Here is a 20797-nt window from a genome sequence, read left to right as displayed (position 1 = left end):
TTTGTTCTTGTTGCCTAGGCCGGAGTGCAATGGCGCGATTTCGGCTCACTACAACCTCCACCTCCTGGGTTCAAGCAACTCTCCTGCCTCAGCCTGCCGAGTAGCTGGGATTACAGGCACCCACCACCACACCTGGCTAAATTTTTTTGTATTTTGAGTAAAGACTGGGTTTTACAATGTTGGCCAGGCTGGTCTCAAACTCCTGACCTCAGGTGATCCACCCGCCTAGGCCTCCCAACGTGCTGGGATTACAGGAGTGAGCCACCATGCCTGGCCATGTCTTCCATTTTTGAGAAGAATGCACTGCGTGAGTGATAACATAAGTAAAAGGCATTTTTAAATGATAACCTTAAGTTGTCATAGACATGTAAATCACTTTGACTGTTGTTATAATAAAGTGAACAGTTCTTTTCTATAGAAAGAATAACTAAAGCTTATAAAGCCTTTACCTAAATAACTTGGGAGAACACTTACCTGTAGCAGATTTTATATTGCAGTTATAGTTTTTGTTTTAGTGAAACCTGTGAGAAGGGATCTCCAGAATTAGTGTAGATTGATGAATACGCACTTTTCAAAACTCTTAGAAACAGTTGCCTCTTTTTTTTTCTTTTTTTTTTAAATTTTATTATTATTATACTTTAAGTTTTAGGGTACATGTGCACAACGTGCAGGTTTGTTACATATGTATGTATGTGCCATGTTGGTGTGCTGCACCCAACAGTTGCCTCTTTTACTTCAAATCTATTAAGAGCCAACCAAAAATAGAGATGATAGCAGTGATGATGTAATTGTTTAATCTTAAGTACCAGGTGAAGCTAATGAGTTTAATGTATGTACTCAGTAATTATTAACATTTTGGATTTACTATTTAGTACAGAGGTGTTCACAACTGAACTGAAGAGAAAAGGAAGAAAAGTTTAATTTTGTGGTATTCTTCGTTCATTCCTGTCTTTAACTTCGCTGTCCCAAGTCTAATGGGAGTAAATATAAATACATGGCTACTCTTAATTATGAAAACAAAACTTAATGAATTTAGAATTTAGTCTTTTCACAAATTATAAATAAGGAAATTGGTTTGTCATTTCTAGTTCACTTTAATGGTAATTTAACTCTCTAATTTACACATTGCATACAGTTGATATTTATTGAATTCCTCTTTGGACAGCATAACAGTGTATAGACACTGGGGAGAAATTAAAGGAATAATCTCTATCTTCACTAAGCATATGAGGTGGGACACTTTTTATTGCTTACTTTGGCTAGGCATCCATTTACATACTAATTCATTTAATTCTCACAACAACCCTATGAGGCAGGTACTATTAGTGCCCCTATTCATTCAGCATAGAAGCAATTGAAGCACAGAGGCACTACATGACTTGTCCTGGATCATATAGTTAGTAAGTTATGGAATTGGGATTCAAACCCAGGCAGTCTGCTTCAAGAACCTGTGCTCCTGATCACTACTCTGTACTGCCTCTTGTTCCAGAACAGAATTAAGAAAAAAAAAATTCTGATACTGTTCAATATAGTAGCCAATAACCTCATGTGGCAATTTAAATTTAAATTTAAATTGACTAAAATTAAAAATCTAGCTCCTCAGTTAAACAAGCCACATTTCAATTGCTAAGTAGTCACATGTTGCTAATGGTTACTGTATTGGACATTTCGTTCTTTCTTTTTTTATTTATTATTATTCTTATTCTTATTTTGAAACAGAGTCTCGTTCTGTTGCCCAGGCTGGAGTGCAGTGGCACCATATCAGCTCACTGCAACCTCTGCCTCCCAGGCTCAAGAGATTCTTGTGCCTCAGCCTCCCGAGTAGCTGAGATTACAGGCGCGTGCCACCATGCCTGGTTAATTTTTGTATTTTTAGTAGAGACAGGGTTTCGCCATGTTGGCCAGGCTGGTCTCAAACTCCTGGCCTCAAGTGATCTGCCTGCCTCAGACTCCCAATGTGCTGGGATTATAGGCGTGAGCCACCACACCTGGCCTGTATTGGACATTTCTATGGCTGTAGAAAATTCCATGGGACAGCACTGATATAGAAAATAAGTGTTATAGTAGTTCAAGAAAGTAAGTGTAAAATTATCCTAGGCACTAATGATTGAATGGGTGGCTTAAGTAAGTGGCTAGATGGACTGTCCCCAAGAAGAAGGCCATATTATAGGTGAAAAAGAAGGAAACATTAGTAAGTTCAGTTCTGGACATGGTGAAAGGAGGTATCTGTGAGCTAGCCACCTGGAGCTGTCCTGGAAATGAAATGCTGAACCTCAAAAGACAATTCTGAGTTGGAATCATATTTATAGAAATAATCCCGAACCACTAGAACTGATGCAATTTCTAAAAGAGAAAATTTAGAAAAAGGTGGGGAGAACCTTGGGGTATATTTAGAGAGTTGATGGGAAAAGAGGGGTCAGAGAAAGACTGATTAAAGAAATAAGAGGATAGCCAAAATGAACTACAAGAGCAAAGAGAGATGAGAATTTCATGAAAGAGGGATTGATTTTTAGTATGAAACAGTAGCAATATGAGGACTGAGACAGGAAAAAAAATACTGGATATGTTGATGATAAAGTCTCTGCTGACCTTTGAAAGTGCAATGGAATATTTGTGGCAGAAACCAAATTATATGACTGGCAGAGAGGAAATAGAGACAGAGGTTTAACTCAATTTTTAACGAAGTTTAGATGTTAAATAAAAGAGCGAATGGGTACAGAATGGCAGGGAAAGTGAAGGGCTTTTTTTTAATTAGAAAAAAATAAGCTTGACTGAAGGCGAAAGAGCAGTAACTGGAAGGGAAGAGACAGCAGTAACCTTTACCCTATTCATTTGTTCATTTGTTCCTTCAATACTACCTCCTTGGTATCAGACACTGTGCAAGGAACTGGAAGTATAGCAGTGAATGAGATAAATTAATTTCTGCTCCTGTGGTATATTCTCCTAGTAACTCTTTTCACCCTTCTCTCTTTGTTACCAACTCCCTCCTAAGACCTCCTACCTCCCTTCCTCTCTTTAATAATGATTCTGCAGGTACAAATACAAAACCAAACTTATTAGCATCTACAGTATCCACTGTTCTTTCTTGATGTGTAGCATTTTTTTTCTAACTGTGTTTCTGCGTTTTAAAAGTTACAAACAATGGGCCAGGTGCGGTGGCTCACGCCTGTAATCCCAGCACTTTGGGTGGCCAAGGCAGGCAGATCACAAGGTCAGGAGTTTGAGACCAGCCTGGCCAATATGGTGAAACCCCATTTCTACTAAAAAATACAAAAATTAGCCAGACATGGTGACATGTGCCTGTAATCCCAGCCACTTGGGAGGCTGAGGCAGGAGAATCGCTGAACCCAGGGAGGCGGAGGTTGCAGTGAGCTGAAATCATACCACTGCCCTCCAGCCTGGGTGACAGAGTGAGACTCCATCTCAAAAAAAAAAAAAAAAAAAAGTTACAGACAATGAATGAACTCTTCAAATGAAACAAAACCTTATGTACATAGGTCTTGATTTTGTTTCCAAGAAAAAGTCAAAAGCTGAATAAATGAGAAGGTCCAAAGTGGCAGCATCGTTGAGGAGTATTGTTCCTTTTTCCATTTGATGATCAGCTGTACTGTTGCTTCCTGTTAAGAAAATCCTTTATTGTATAGCTGTAAGGTCTGAAATGACTTTAAGTATCAGATCCTTGATGACCTGCTTTAAATATAAAACACACTTCTTATAGTTTGGCATTACCTCCCATCATGTTGGGCTCTCAGTATAGCACCAAAGTACTACTTACTGTGTCAAGAGCAATACTTGTTATAATGTCAAGCTTTCCCTTGGAAATTACTCACACATGTGAAAGATGTAACATCATAACTACAAGCTGTAAGCTACTGATTTAAAATTGTTGGGATTCATTCCATGTGAATTGGGTTAAACTTAGCCAGTATTAAGCTGGAAAGGAAAGAGGACACCTTATCTTCTGATTTTAAAAGGAAACAGGAAAGGATTTGACTAGGAAAGATAATTTGTGGTAGAGAAGAGTTTAGATTAGTGAGTCAGTCTGGCTTGGGAGTATGCATAGCCTGAAAGATGCTGGCTAACAGGTTTGGTACAATGCAAGGCTAAGAGGGTATGCTGCCTAGAAATTTATATTGGATGATGGCTATTCTCAGAGGAGTTATAGTCCTTTAGAGGAGGCAACATTAGTACTTGAAATAATTTAGAGAAAAAAATGGTGTACTGCAGTGGTTGCCAAACTTAATCATGTATCAGAATCACCTAGGGAACTTTAAAAAAAATACAGACTTTTGAGCCCCATCCCAGAAGCCTCAAGGACAGTCCAGGAATCTGTATTTTTTAACAAACTTCCTATTGGCTTTGATTTAGTTTGCTCTCAGAACTGTACTGGAGAAACACTGGAATTCAGTAAATAATAAACTGAATATAATAAAAACCTGGAGGATGAGTTATCCTAAGTTTATTAATGTATTTAATAAACATGTCTAAGCATCTAATATATGCTAGATATTATGCTATTTTCTAGGGCTAAAGGATGAATAATACATGGTCCCTGCCCTTACACTCAGAGTCTAGAAGAAGAGATATCAGTAGATAAGTAAGACAGTGTGCTTAGTGAAAGATAGAGGTGTGTAGGATGTTATGGAAGCAAATAGGAGGAGTACCAAACCTGCTCTCGTTGATTTGGGCCCAGAAGGAAGGTAGGATCAGAAAGACTTAACTGAAGTGGCTGAGCTTTTTCATAACAGATAACTTACTCCTTATAAGACCTCATACTGCTTTTTCTCGTTGTTTTGCTTAGAAATCTTGCTAAAACATATGTTTTTTCCTGCTTGGTTTAACTTTTTTATTGCTAACTTGTCATGATCGCATATTATAAGTTATTTTTGCCATATAACAAAATAGTGATGCCTTCTATTGTAGTATGCAGAATTAATTTCCATTATCCCAAATGGTCCTCAGCTGCTGTGACTATGCTATTCTCATTTTTCTGTCATACTGTCTTTGATGTCACTCTGATAATTGTCTTCTTAATGTCAATGTGGCTGTTTATAGAGTAGCATATTTATTTAATTTTTCCTTGGCCAAAAGGATTTGGACAAAAAAATTGTGAATAAGTAAAAGTGTAAAGCATTAAGTTGAATGTAGTATGTGAGCTTTAGTGCATTTTATGACATCTGTTTTAACTACTGAGCTATCTTGTTTTTTTAATTATTATGTCAAAGCCAGTAGATACTTTAGAAATCACATAATACAATTCTTTCATTTTATAGGCAAAGAAACTGAGGCTCCAAGATACCAGGGACAATCAATGGCAATCAAGGAGTAGAATCTAGGCCTCCTGATACCGTAATAGTCCCATTCTATAAAAGCAGCAGTTCTTAACAAGGGGATTACAGCAGAATCATTTGGAGCGTTGTTCAAAATACACATGCCTAGTATTTAATCCCAAAGGTTCTGATTCAGTAAGACTGGCGTGTATATTTCTTAAAAAAAAAAATTTAATTCTTGGAAGATGCCGACGTACACTCATGAACCAGCATACTTTAATCTGCTTGCCATATATCATAATTTGTTTCTGAATAGTTATACAGTACAGGCAATAAATGCCTATAGAGCCTAGACATGAGAAAAAGAGAGTCTTTGGAGATAACTGTGAGTGAGAAAGTCATTGGAGGGTTTTGAGCAAAAGAGCATATGATATAACTTGCATTTTTAAAGGATCACTCTAGCTACTGTATGGAAAACAAACAGGGAGGTTGGGGGATGCCTCTAGTAGGGAGATCAGTTAGAGACCATTATATCAATTCAGGCAAGGAGATAGAGACTTTGACCTGGGTGGTAATAGTGGAGATAGGGAGAAATGAACAGATTTTTGACATATTTTTTTAAAGTCAAAGCAGCAGAACTGGTTGACAAATGCAATAATGCAATATGAAAGGAGTCAAGAATCAGTCTTAAGTTTTTGGCCCAAGTAACTGGAAGAATAAAATTGCCTTTTAGATGAAATTGCCACAAGAGCAAGTATTGATAGAAAAGAAAAGAGACTGAAGAACTAAACCTTGAGACACATTAGCAATTAGAAATCAGAGAGATAAGAAGGACCCAAATGGAAGCTGAAAAGCACTAGCCAATGAGATAGGAAGAAAACTAGAAGAATGTGATATCCCAGAAGCCAGGTGAAAAAATATTGCAAGACACAAGAAGTGACTAGGTGGATCAAATGGTGGAGTAAAATGAAAACTGTTAATTGACCATTGGAGTTAGCAGTGTGGAGGTCATTGGTGACTTTGACAAGGAATAGTTCATTGGGGTCATTAGGGCATAAGTTCGATAGAAATGAGTTCAAAATAGAATGTGAAGAAAAGAATTACCGCTAAGAATAGACAACTCTTTGGAGGACTTTTGCTGTGAAAAGGAAAAGGAAAGTGGCATGGTAGCTGGAAGAAGACTTGAGGTGAAGAGAAGGATTTTTTTTAGATGAGGAAAATTATGCCATGTTTGTATGCTGAGAATTGAATTGTGTGGTGAGGATTATCCAGCTGAGAAGGAAAATTTGATGGTATAAGGGAGAGAGGGGAGAACTGGTAGAATTACATCTTTAAGCAAGAAATTGGGGATGGGATCTCATGCACAGAAGGAGGATTTAGCCTTAGGGATATAGGCAGCCTAAGAAAACAGCAAGAAGGAAAGCAGATTATGTGGGCACAGATGGAGGGAGGCGGATAAATACAGGAAGAACAGGTTGTAGAAGTTCCTTTCTAATTGCTTCTGCACTAGAAAGCAAAGCTAGTTGTAACTGAGGATGGGGAAGAGATATTAGAAGTTTATAAAGGGAAAAAGTATGAAATAGTTATCTGGAAGAGGAAAATGGTAAATTAACTGTGGAATTGATTGAAGGACAGCTCCAAAGGTACACTTAAATTTAGAAAGAATCCATTCATCTTGAATGCGTATTTTTCTGAGCTCTACATTCGGTTGCTGGGTTGTAGACATGAAAGAGGGTAAAAGGTGGATATAACCAAGAGTGGAATTTTGTCAGATGAATACAATGTGAGAGAGGGGCAAACAGTGACTGTAATGATGGATCGTGGAATTTATGCTTAGTTAGGAGGGAGGTGAGGCTTCGGAAGGGAACAGAGAGCTGTGAAAGATGTTAAGATCAATTAACTAGAAGGTCCTCTGGAGTAAAAATTATTAAAGTATTAAAGAGAGTAAGCTTAAAAGATAAGAGGTAACGATGAGAAAGTCAGAGTAAGATGCTGAAATGCTTTAAACCGGAATAAGGGTACTTACTAGTTTGTTTAGTGGCTATATTAATTATTTTAATTGATTGATTTGTTAGGTTCATGATTACAAAGAAGGAACCCCAGAAGAGAAGACCTACTACATAGAATTGTGGGATGTTGGAGGCTCTGTGGGCAGTGCCAGCAGCGTGAAAAGCACAAGAGCAGTGTTCTACAACTCTGTAAATGGTAAAGCATTTTTAAATTTCTATCTTATATTAATGGTCTAAGAGTATAGATCATCTGATATGGAATGCCATAGCATGCCAGACTCATCTTAATTTGAGAAAGATATAATGTACTCACAACCCTTGATTTAAATCTGCATAGTACGTTCGTTTGTGTCTTTACATTGTAACCATCTAATTCAGAACATTAAACCTGTGCATTGTCTTAAGTGTTTATATTATTGTCATAAACTAAATATTGAGAAATAAAATCATATTTTTGGTACTTGACATAAAACATGGAACTTAAAATGTTGTCCTCTGGGGGTGCTGTGTCTCCAGTGAGTTGAGTAAGTACAGTAGGACCATAGGAGTCCCATAGTCTTAAGCCAGATAACACAGAGATAGAGGTATTTCTTTCATCTGCCCCTTAGAAAGAGCCCTAAGGCTCTTTCTCAGCTAGTTATAAAGAGCTGCTTAAGGGGGTCTTTATGGGTGCAGAAATTTTATCCAGTTATAGATATTCAAATACCTGGAGCAGACTTCCAGATGGAGCTGTGTAATACAGGACATAATTTCCTTTCATAGAGTACCTACTCTGTGTCAAGAAGCTAAACTGCTTATACCTGTGATTTGCCAATAGAGTTTCTTTCTTAGTCTTTTTAAAAATTCATTTTTAAAACCTGTTTTTACTGTGAAACATAATTTCAACTTCTGTTTGATTAATATACCAAAGGATTTGGCATTTCCCTCCTGGTAAATGCATAGCCATTAATAGACCTCATTTATGCTGTGCTTATATCTCACTCAATGTTAGGTAAGCATTGCATTTATTCAGTATGTTCATTCCTTATATTCCTCTTTTGATGTCTTCCCAGATCATGAGGTGTTGTAGATTCTACAAAAAGATGTAGAGAAGGTTCTTTTCATTGGATACATATTATAGAATACAGAATGAGATGTGTCAGTTCAGACCCATATCCTATTTAGCTCAGAATTCTATCTGAAAATGTCACAGTCTTAATAAACAAAGCATTCATAAATGAGACAAAAATACAGTTATAAGATGACCTTAATATATGCCATCATCATGCAAAAAAGTATATACAATGGTATATATTAATAGAATGCATATAAATAAGAAAAACAATAATAAGACTAAGTATAGTGTGAGGTGACCTCTTAGAGAAGGAAGTGAAACCTAGTTTAGACTTATACTAGAGTGATCAACTTGTATCAGTAAAATTACTTGTCAAAGTAAGATATCTATCTGATCTGGCACAGAGAAGTCTGAATATATAACACCTTTGATATTTAGGTATTTTTGAGACAGAGGTACAATAAAAATTATAAATAAATAATAGAGATAAATACTACTCAAATCCTAGAAGCTATGGAATTCTGAGTTGTAAACTTGTAAGTGCTGAAGGAGAAATCCATCTAATCCATATTTGTTTATCTTTTGTGTACCTACTATTCATTAGTGATTTGTCTCCTTTAATATTATTGAAAGAATTGTATATATCCTATGTTGATTTTGCAGATAAGACTGAAATACATTTCCATTTCTTAAAAGTAAAAAAAAAAAATCTGCATTTATTGAGAAACCTATTTCTGTGTTCTTTCACCTTAGCTCTGGAAGAAGCACTCAAAGTTCTTTATTCCATCTACTATCCTTAGTTTCCTAAGAAACTGAACATAAGGATCACTCTATCCAAATGCACAGTCCATATTCTTAGCAATAACTTTCTTCCCTTAATACCCTACATTCTTCCATCTCTGATAGCCTAGGCTAGTAATCCTTCAGAAGGAAATAATGAAGTGTCTTTACTTCTCTCCCTTAAGATTAATATATATTATCATTTGCTATCACCCTGACTCCTTTCATCTCGGCCCCATCTTGATTCTTCTAGCACATGTTCTACAAAGCAAGAACCCTCAGCCCAAATGAAAGAGAAAGAATAGGAGAAAAGGGTACCCAAATGCCCTTAAAAGCTCAAAAGTCTTACCTAAAGGTCCTCAATAAAGTCTTCCCTGTCCATCTAATGGCCAACTTAGGCCTTTGTAATCCTTTTACTCCCCCATCCAAAATTCTCACCCATAGTTTTGCCATATTTATAACCTGGGGAAAAGGAAAGGGATAAAATATATGCCAGTTTTTTGCCCTAAAATGCAGATTTTATTCTGCTTACCACCAGTCTTTACTGTCAGATCACCTGAGTGCAAATTCTGACTTACCATGTGCCCAAGGACAAGTTACTCTACTTCTCTGAACTTTAGTTTTTTCTTGTGTATAAAGATAATAATAATTCTTACTTCATAGGACTGTTCTGAAAATTAAATTAGATAACACATGTAAAGCACAATATTTAGTACATTAGTACTGAATAAATATTAGCTGTAGTCTTTAATGGTAGTTCTTTATTCCTTTTTTTAAATCTGTGCCACTGATGCTGATTAAAACCCCTCATTGAGGAAGGAAGAGTGGGTACAATTGGATATTAGGGCAAGTGTCAGATCTCTATTAGTTTCAGACACCAGAAGAGATGCAGGTTTATCTAAGCTGGCTGGAACAAGTCAGCTATAGCTTGTACAAGCCCTTTAGTTACATAGATGGCTATAAAAACTGTAGAAGCCGGCTAATTCTACCTCTTCTGCTTTTCCTTTTCAAATTGACACATACCACCTCTTGAAGATGGAGGAATCATTGGTTTCATGTCCTATTCACAATCTGGGTAATATAGAAAAGGGTTGGGAGTTTGAAACCTGTAGTGTTTTGACCATAAGATGATATCCTAAATTCTAGTGGGCATCAAAGTTTTTCCTTTTTTGTCTATATCTTGCTGTAATAATTAATTCCCTGATTTACCTTTCTATCTAGGATTTTAATTGATTCTCTTCAGTTGTATTTTATTGTATTTCTGGGCCTCGTTACATTTTGTTATTTTTCTCAATCTATCAAAATCCGTGCATGTACTTTCTACTATCCATACTTCTTTACTATTTAATGTTTCACCCACTCTCTTGTAGTGGCGTATTTCTTTTGCTCTAATAACTAAATCTCTTACGGGTAGGAAGCTTACATAACTAATCATTATTCAAAGAACTAGAAAATTAGACATTTGAGTAGATTAGTCTCTGATGATCTACAGGACACTATTTTGTCAGCTAAAGAATAGCAATTGTATCAAATCAGTACTATTTTAGTAGATTTTCATTACTTAATATTACTTTTAGTGAGTATAAGTAATATATGTATGTATTGGTATCTATGGCAGTACTATGTACAGTGAAGAAAAAACATAACTTTTTGAATGAATAATTTCATATCTACTTGAAGTAGTTTTGATTCTCTTGATTAATGAAGTGGTTCTACAAGTAGGAACAGGCATGGAGTAGGCACTCAGGAAGTGTTGAATGAAGTAAAGATATGCTAAAAGTTTAATGGGATTTCATCAGCCCTTGTAAAATAAAGAGTTATAAAACTGACAGAGAAAGGTTTATGGCTAACTATTTATAAATATTTGTAGAGGAAATTTTAAAATAATTGTCTCTGAGTTGTTAGTCATACTAAAATGCTAGATTCATTAAGCAACCTAATGCTTCTGTTTACTAAGCTTCATTTGGCCAATTGTGAAATGAAGAGGAATTGTTAAGGGATTAACATTTTTTTCTCTGATTATTTTAGGTATTATTTTCGTACATGACTTAACAAATAAGAAGTCCTCCCAAAACTTGCGTCGTTGGTCATTGGAAGCTCTGAACAGGGATTTGGTGCCAACTGGAGTCTTGGTGACAAATGGGTAAGCCAATTTCACAATTGGTTTGAAAGGTTGTAGCAATCACAGGAATGTACTTCCCTGAATAACACTTTGTAAAATGTTTGATTTGCAAAGATTTTTCTTTCAGTGTATAGATTATCTTTTCCTTTTAACAGTATCTTTCACAAAGCAATAGTTTTCATTTTGATGAAGTCTGATTACTCTTCTTTTCTTCTATGGATTGTGCTTTTGATATCATGTCTCAGAACTCTTTGCCTAATCCTAGATGTTGCAGGTTTTCTCTTATGTTTTCCTCTACAGATTTTACGGTTTTACATTTTTATAGTAAAACATTTATATAAAACATTTTAAGTTTTATAGGTTTGCATTTAGATTTATGATCTAAGTTAGTTTTGTATGAGATGGGAGGTTTTGGTTTAGGTTAACGTTTGCATATGAATGTCTAATTATTCCAGCACCATTTATTGAAAAGATATCCTTTCTCCATTGAATTGCTTTTGCTCCTTTGCCAAAAATCAGTTGACCATATTAGTATGAGTCAATTTCTGGACTCTAGTTCTGTTCCATTGATCTATGTGTCTGTCCCTTCACCAGTACTACGCTGTCTTAATTATAGTCTTAAAATTGAGCAGTATGATTCCTTCTACTTTATTCTTTTTCATAATTGTTTAGCTATTATAGTTTATTTGTTTTTCCACATGAATTTTTAGAATCAGCTTGTCTATATTGACAAAAATTTTGGTTGGATTTTTATTAGAATTGCATTAAACCTATTGATCACATTGGAGAGAATTAACATCTTTATTCTGTTGCATCTTCCAGTTCATGAACACAATATACCTCTAAATTTATTTAGATCTTTTTTTATTTCTCTTAGCAGCATTTTGTAGTTTTCAGCATACAAATCCTGTGCATGTTTTATTAGATTTATACCAAAATATTTAATATTTTTTAAGCTATTGTAAATTGTTTTTTTGTTTTGTTTTGTTTTGAGACTGAGCCTTGCTCTGTTGCCAGGCTGGAGTGCAGTAGCATGATCTCAGTTCACTGCAACCTCTGTCTCCCAGGTTCAAGCAAGTATTGTGCCTCGGCCTCCCAAGTAGCTGAGATACCTGGCTGATTTTTGTATTTTTGGCAGAGACAGGGTTTCACCATCTTGGCCAGGCTGATCTCGAACTCCTGACCTCAGGTGATCCACCTGCCTTGGCCTCCCAAAGTGCTGGGTTACAGGCGTGAGCCGCCATACCTGGCCATAAGTGGTATATTTAAACTTCAGTTTCAAATTTTCCATTGCTAGTATAAAAAAAAATAGAATTGATTCTGAGTGCTGACCTGTATCCTGTGACCAGAGTTTTTTAGTACAATCCTTAGGATGCTCTACATAGACAGGTTTATTTCTTCCTTTTCAATCTGTGTGCTTGTTGTCTTATTTCTTGCCTTTTCACACTAGCAGCAACTTCCAAAAGGGTACTAACTAGGAGTGATAAGAGTGAATATCTATGTCTTACTCCCAATCTTAGGGGGAAAGCATTCATTTCACTATTAAGTATGATGTCAGCTTTAGGGTTTTTTTGTTGACATCATTTATCAGGTTGAGAACATTTCTTTCTATCCCTAATTTGCTGATAGTTTTATTAATATCATGAACAGATACTGAATTCTGTCAAAAGCCTTTTCTGCATCAATTGATATGGACATGTGACTGCTTCTTTAGGCTGTCAGTATGGTGGATTACATTCACTGATTTTCAATATTGGTGGATTACATTCACTGATTTTCAAATATTGAACCAGCCTTCCATTCCTTGGTCATGGTGTATTATTCATTTTATGTGTTGCTGGATTTGATTTGCTAATATTTTCTTGAGGATTTTTATCCATGTTCATGACAGGCATTGGTGTGTAGTTTTCTGTTCTCATAATATCTTTGACTGGTTTTGGTATGAGGATAATGTTGGCCTCATAGAATTAATTGGAAGTATTCCTTCCTCTTCTATTTTTTGGAAGAAATTGAGTATATTTGGTGTTATTTCTTCTTTGAAGGTTTGGTAGAATTTACCAAGAGATCATCTGGGCCTGGAGGTTTCTTATTTGAAAGGTTTTTAACCACAAAGTCAACTTCTTTAGTAATTAGGATTGTTCAAGTTATTTATTTCATCTTGGATGAGTTTTTTTAGTTTGTGATTTTCAAGGAATTCATCTATTTCATTAAATTTTTGAATTTATATCAATAGAGTTGTTTATAGTATTTGTTTATTGTCCTTTTGATAGTTGCACAGTTTGTAGTGATATGACATTTTTCATTCTGATTTTGGCATTTTATGTCTTCTCTTTTTCTTGTCAGACTTGTAGAGGTTTATCAATTGTATTGATTTTTTTCCAAAGAAGCAACTTTTGGTTTCATTGATTTTTCTCTATTGTTTTTCCATATACAGTTTAATTGATTTCTGCTCTTATTTCTTTCCTTCTGCTTGCTTTTGGTTTATTTTGTTCTCTATAGCTTCTTAGATTACCGACTGGATACCTTGCATTTTTGCCAATACAAGCATTTTAATGCTATAAATTTCCCTCTAAACACTGCTTTAGCTGCATCCTGCAAATGTTTAAATGTATTACTTTTATTTTTACTTAGTTCAAAATATTTTCTAATACTCCTTGAGATTTTCCCATAGGCTGTTTAGAAATGTGTTGTTTAGTTTCCATGTATTTAGAGGCTTTCCAGTTATTCTTTGCTATTGACTTCTAGCTTAATTTTATTATGTTCTAAGAACATACTTTATATGATTTCACTTATTTTATATTTGTGCAACACCTGGTATGTGACCTGGGTGTTGTTGTCTCTGTTGTTTCAGTTTTCAGTGTCTTTGGTACACTAAGTAGGATCAAATCCATGCATGCACAGCTTTGACAATGAGCTCAAGCATTCATGAACTACTTCATGGGGTTGCTTTCTCACACTTCACCCTGTCTGCAGTTTCTGCCATACTTTGTGATTTGCTGGGGCTCCCTTTTTCAGTCCCCAGGCCAAATTTTCTTATGCACTTGCACAACTGCACCTATGCCCAGGGCCAAGTGGTAGAAGGACAAAGAATAAAAGCAATGGGAGTTTGCCCCACTGTCTTGAGATACAGTTCTATCAGTCGAAAAATTTCCCTTCTGGGCCCGGCGTGGTGGCTCACGCCTGTAATCTCAGCACTTTGGGAGGCCAAGGCGGGCAGATCATGAGGTCAGGAGATCGAGACCATCCTGGCTAACATGGTGAAACCCTGTCTTTACTAAAAATACAAAAAATTAGCTGGGCGTGGTGGCAGGTGCCTGTAGTCCCAGCTACTTGGGAGGCTGAGGCAGGAGAATGGCATGAACCAGGGAGACGGAGCTTGCAGTGAACCGAGATCACGCCACTGCACCCCAGCTTGGGTGACAGAGTGAGACTCCGTCTCAAAAAAAAAAAAAAGAAAGAAAAATTTCCCTTCCTCTGTATTTGTAAGCAGGGGTTCCCAACCCCTGGTCCACAGCCTGTTAGGAACCAGGCCACACAGTGGGAGGTGAGTGGCAGGTGAGTGAGCATTACCATCTGAGCTCCACCTCCTGTCAGATCAGCAGAGGCATTAGATTCTCATAGGAGCGTGAATCCTATTATGAACTGTGCATGTGAGGAATCTAGGTTGCAGGCTTCTTATGATAATCTAACTAATGCCTGATGATCTGAGGTGGAACAGCTTCATCCTGAAACCATCCCCCAAACACCTGTCCATGGAAAAATTGTCTGCCATGAAACCAGTCTCTGGTACCAAAAAGGTTGGGGACCATTGTTTGTGAGCATTCTGCTTGTGTTACAGCCTTTGCCACAACCATCATGAAATTGCTCAGAGGCTGGCTTACAACAGAAGGAAAAATATGGTATTTCTACACTATCTCCAAGTATTCGGGTGTCCCCTTTCTTGTTTCATGAGCCAGAACTATAGGCCTTCTTCTGGAGTATTCTGTTCACACTTTTGGGTTTTAAGCTGAGTTGCATTCAGACAAGGGGATATGGAAGGAAACTGCTAATTCAATGGTTCTTCACATTGCAGTCTTCCTTAATATGCTCACTATTAATTTTTCAGAGTCCTCAAATAGCCACTTCATGCATCCTGTCCAGGTTTTATAGTTGCATTCACTGGGAAAGACAGGATAGAGTTTGCTTATTCTGTCTTACCTAGAACAGAACCCCATTTTCTATCTTTTGATTGAAGCAAGTCTTTCAAAGACTTTGTTTTCTGTGTGGAAGTCTAATTGTTATGTGAAACCTAAATATAGTATAAGTTTGAGTATATATATGTAGATTCCAGCAAGACCTAATAAAGAATAAGCACAACTAATTTAAAACCTATATTTCAAAGCCTCGTTGATATTTGTTTCCTATCTCAATTCCTTTCATCACTGATGTCTTCATTAACCTAGCTTGTTCTCTGTTTTCTACTAAAATTTCTACTTAAGAAACTTATCCTTAAATTTAGGATTAGGAGACAGCATATTCATATCAGAAAGAAATCTGCATTTTTGTCAGGGAATTCAGTAAAAATTCTATATCCATTTGCATTTTGACACTACAGTTTCATTTTGATCCCATAGATAAACCTGCAAATGTATAAAACAACCTTAATACATTGGTGTGCTTTGTTGGTGCATTATTGTATAGCATCAAAAAATTTGGAAACAACCCTAGTGTCCGAGCAACGAAAGATTCATTGAATAAATAATAGCATATCCACATACTGGAGTAGTATTCAGTGTTTAAAAAAGAATCAGGAAGATCTCTACGAACTAAAATTGAAAGATCTACAGAGGGTACATTATTAGGTTTAACAAATCAAAATGCAGAGAATATGTATCGTATACCTCCTATTGTATAAGAAAGGAAAGAAATAAGAATGTGTATTTATATTTGGATAAAGAATCAGTGAAAAGATAAATAAGAAACTAATAAAAATGGTAACCTATAGGGGGCCAGGGGAAATGGGTGGATGGGTACAGTGGTAGGAGCAAGACTGGTTAGCATATATCTTTTATATCAGTTTGAGTTTTTAGCCATATTTAAACAATTTAGGTAAATTTTATATTATGTGGTTTTTACCACAATAACATTTTTTTAACTTTTTATTATAGAAAATTTTAATCATATGTAAATACAAAGAATGGAAAATGAACTCCTATATATCTGTTGCCTAGTTTGAACAATTATCAACATATAGCCCGTCTTGTTTCATCCATATCTCTACCCACTTTCTATCTTCTCCCACTCTCAACTGGATTATTTTGAACCAAATGTTAAAACATCATATCATTTCATCCATATATACTTTAAAACATAAGGGCTTTTTTTTAACATGACACCATATAATTATCACAGCTAAAACCTTAATAATAATTCTTTAATAACCAAATATTATTTTAATTTCCCCAATTGTCTCATAAATGTTATAGTTGATTTTTTCAAAACAGTATCTAAATAAGGTCCACAGGTTGTATTTGGTTTCTTAAGTATCTTTTAATCTTAGGTTCTCCCTTTTTGGTTGTTTTTTTTCCAACCTCCTAGCAGTTTATTTGTAGAAGAAGATGGCTGTTTGTCTTGTACAGTTTCCTATATTCTGGATTTGCTGATTGTCTCCCTGTATTGTCTTTTAAACTTGTTTCTCTGAATTCTAAATCTTCTCTAAAGTGATAATTAAATATAGTGGTCTGAAAGATGCAAGTTTTTTTGTCTTTATTTTTCCACCCAGTATTATGCATATAATATGATACCTGGCTGTGTGTCTCTTTGTGATGTTAAGGAGGTATCAGCTTTATCTATCCATGATAAAGTTCTTCAGAAGTTTACCAAAGAAGATTTCAAGATTAAATTTTAAATTGGTTGCTGCAAGATTTTATGAAAAAGTTAAAAGGAAAGCTAAAAAGAGAAATAAGAGAGCAAACTATATATGTATGCTTTATATGTGTCAATGTGCAAGGAATTGTGCAAGACTATAGGAGAGATGTATGTACATCAAAGATGATATTTGATAGAAGATATGCAAAAATTTATATGTGAGACAGAAGGAAACAGTCCTAAAGGAAAGACACTCTCAAAACTTTATTCCCTAACAAAGCGAATTGCAGCTTTGAACCATGTCTCTTTAATTAGGGTTGCTGTTGGTATGAATAATCAAAGGTCTTGATCATGCTATTATTGGCTTTGATGCAACAAATAGAATGGTAATATTTTTGTGAGATGGGAGGTTGTATAGTAAAGCACTTGTGTTCCGAGGCTGAACAGTTTGCTGAGGGTCTGTAAGATTATTGTGAAGGGCATAAATATTTAGTAACTTTGCCCCCTACCCCAATTTAGAATTTCTGTAAGAGAAGGAAAAATAGTGTTAAAGGAAGAAAAAAAGCTATGCTCAACTGGGTTGTAGTGATTGGATTATGCAATATTGATTTACTGTCATAAATTGTGCACAACCAGATTTCGCTGACTGTTGTAAATTGAGCTTATAACGTGTCAGAAATCCAAATCTGTTTTATTTCTAATATGTGAGTAGAATTTAAATTAATTCAACAGCAATGGCCTCTGTGTTCTTTTCAGTAGTGAGAAGTATCATTTACATCACCACTCTGTTCTTTGGATAAATAAATTTTTTAAAAAATAAGGATTGCAATAGCCAGTGATCCAAGGCCACTAACCCTAAGTGGTTCTTATTGCCCGTCCTCTATCTCCCATGGCTCTCATTTCAGGAAACAACTACTTGGTACTAAGTTCTTCCTTTTACTATTCATTTTGCATTTCAGCTGTTTCCTTCCGTTTCCATGTGTTTAACCCACCTTTCCCAGGCTATAGTATCACCTATATTTGATTTATTCTAGGCTTCAACTTCCCTATTTCTATTTTCTTATTCTTCTTATTTCTTTACTATTCAGACAGAAATGTGTATTGTAGATATAGAATTAATGCATACCCCAAAAAGTACCCAAGAAGCTTGCCATTTTCTCTTCTAGCACAAGGCTTGAGTGCCATGCTAGGCTTTTGGGTTTTTGCTACGATGAGGCTTAAATCCACTCTCTGCTTCTACTCTGAAACATTCCTGAGCTGTTATGTTAGCCTTAGAAGACACAGCTATATTGGAAGTCAAGTCCACTGACTGTAATATACTTTATGGGCACTTAGTTGTTCAATTATTCAGTATTATTCAATATTCAATAAAAACATGGGACCAAATTTTGCGAAGTTAGATGAATAGCTGGAATCTGATGATGATGAGGCTGGATTGATAAAAGAACAAGTAGATGGAAGAAGTTGGAAGGAAAGTAGGTTTACAGGTGAAGGCAGCAAAAATCAGTTAATTTTCAGTAAAATAGTTTAAGTTAGTTGCATTTAAATATTACACATCTACATCAGAAAGGTACATTCTATTCACCTCTTCATTATTATTTATCACAGGGATTATGATCGAGAACAGTTTGCTGATAACCAAATACCGCTGTTGGTAATAGGGACTAAACTGGACCAGATTCATGAAACAAAGCGCCATGAAGTTTTAACTAGGACTGCTTTCCTGGCTGAGGATTTCAATCCAGAAGAAATTAATTTGGTGTGTATTTTCACTAATGCATGCTTGTATTATTGTCAGGTAAAGACAAAACTAAAGACATTCAAATAATATATTCTAGTGAAAGAAGCTTTATACTTGAAATCAGGCTATTTAGATTCTAGTCTAAATGTAGTCAAGATTGGAATCAACATATCTAGACTGAGAAATGTGCACAGTCACTTCAGCCTTTTATGTTGATCTGTTGGAATGTTCCAACTTTATTCTATGAATAATTTAAACCATAGGCTTCTTTTTTTGAAACAGAGTCTCGCTCTGTCACCCAGACTGGAGTGCAGTGGTGCGATCTCAGCTCACTGCAGCCTCTACCTCCTGGGTTCAAGCAATTCTCATGCCTAGGCCACCCGAGTAGCTGGGATTACAGGCACGTACCACCATGTCCAGCTAATTTTTTAAATATTTTTAGTAGAGATGGGGTTTTGCCATGTTGCCCAGGCTAGTCTTGAACTCCTGACTGGATTTGCCCACCTTGGCCTCCCAAAGTGCTGGGATTACAGGCGTGAGCCACTGCACCTGGCCCGTGGGCTTTTTCTTGAGAAAGTTTTTTAAAATCACACCAAAATTAAAATAAATTGATTAAAGTGGCACTATAAGCGTATTATTCTTGCTTTTAAAAAGCCTCTTAGCTTCTTAAACTACAAATTTTACCTTAAAGGGCAACCTAACAAATACATGAAAAAATTACAAACCTTAAACTAGGAGTGCTTCATAAGGACTAATTTATGTACACTTACGCATATATAGAGGATTGAGTCCCTTGATGAGATAACTAGCTCAATGAGAACTGAGCGCTTAAAAAAGCTGAGAAATGGTTGTCATGTAAGCCTGTTAGGATCCCAGAAAAAGATCCTGGCCAGCAACTTCAGTCATGGTCATGTTGTTGTTCACAAATAGGATTTCTGCAACTGTGCACTGGCATTCCAGAAATGCAGTGGTGGCGGTGTAATAGTACTAGTGACCAACATTTATTGAGCACTTACGGGTTGAAAACTGTTCTAGTTATATACATACGTTATCTCACGTGCATCATCTTCACAATCAACTCTATAAGACAGGTATTATTACTATCCTCTTTTTAAAGATAAGAAGGAGAGAGGTAACAAGACCAAGGAAGGTTACCCAGGTCAATTAGGGTATTCAGATTCAGAGCCTGTGCTCTACAGTTAAGCCTCTTTTCCACTTAATTAATCCTTCAACTCACCTTGAGAATTTGGCAGCTGAAAAAACTCTTAGAAATCATCTAGACCAACAGTTACCCAAATCTGATTGTGTATTTATATTACCAATAGTACCTATGGAAAATTTTGAATAACTGTCCCACAGCTGGAGCTTTTTATTCATCAAGCCTGGCAGGAGGACCAGGAATCTGTAGTTTTAACAAATAACTCAGGTGATTCTGATGCCTTTATTCTATGAATCAACGTTTGTGAACACTGCTTGGTTCAGCCCCACCTCTACCCCCAGCTTCTGCCTGCCATTCCGTTGTTTTTTACATTCTGCTTTGCAGTGGAGAGCCCCTCATTTTTCTCAGCTACCACAATGGAATATTTGATGTGCATACCCCAGGTAGTCAGCACTGAACCATGATATTCCAAAGGATTCTTGCTACATAGATATATAATATTCTTGTTGAAGAAGTGCTGAGATTACTTTGAACATTATTTCCAAAGAGAAATTTACCATTGAAAACACTTAATTTGTTTCAGCGCTTACTTTTAATATATTTTAGAGTGTATCTGTTTCTAGTGCCTGTGGGTTTCTATGATAATCGCATGTGTGTGTGTGTGTGTATGTGTGTGTGTGTGTGTGTTATTCCTACTTGCCTTACAAAGCCAAGGCCATCTTTTAACTGTGAGTCAGATGTAAAGGTACTCAGGTAGTGAGACTTTAGCACATAGAGTCTCCAAATAGTTCAAATATAACATGTTTTTGGCCTTT

The 20797-nt window shown here is 36.1% G+C and overlaps 1 protein-coding gene across 1 annotated transcript in view; it reads left to right on the top strand.

The window, feature by feature from the left end:
• RABL3 (RAB, member of RAS oncogene family like 3) overlaps positions 1-20797 on the top strand; it is a 57619-nt gene that overhangs the window by 27660 nt on the left and 9162 nt on the right. The window contains exons 3-5 of the mRNA XM_054481056.2: positions 7346-7475; positions 11142-11256; positions 18691-18841. Of these exons, the coding sequence (XP_054337031.1) occupies positions 7346-7475; positions 11142-11256; positions 18691-18841 (396 nt within the window). The remainder of the gene's footprint in view (positions 1-7345; positions 7476-11141; positions 11257-18690; positions 18842-20797) is intronic.

This window comes from Pongo pygmaeus, chromosome 2 (assembly GCF_028885625.2).
Source record: "Pongo pygmaeus isolate AG05252 chromosome 2, NHGRI_mPonPyg2-v2.0_pri, whole genome shotgun sequence".
NCBI classification, from domain to species: domain Eukaryota; kingdom Metazoa; phylum Chordata; class Mammalia; order Primates; family Hominidae; genus Pongo; species Pongo pygmaeus.
Note: the sequence above shows the minus strand (reverse complement) of the source record. Positions and strands in the feature narration are given on the sequence as shown.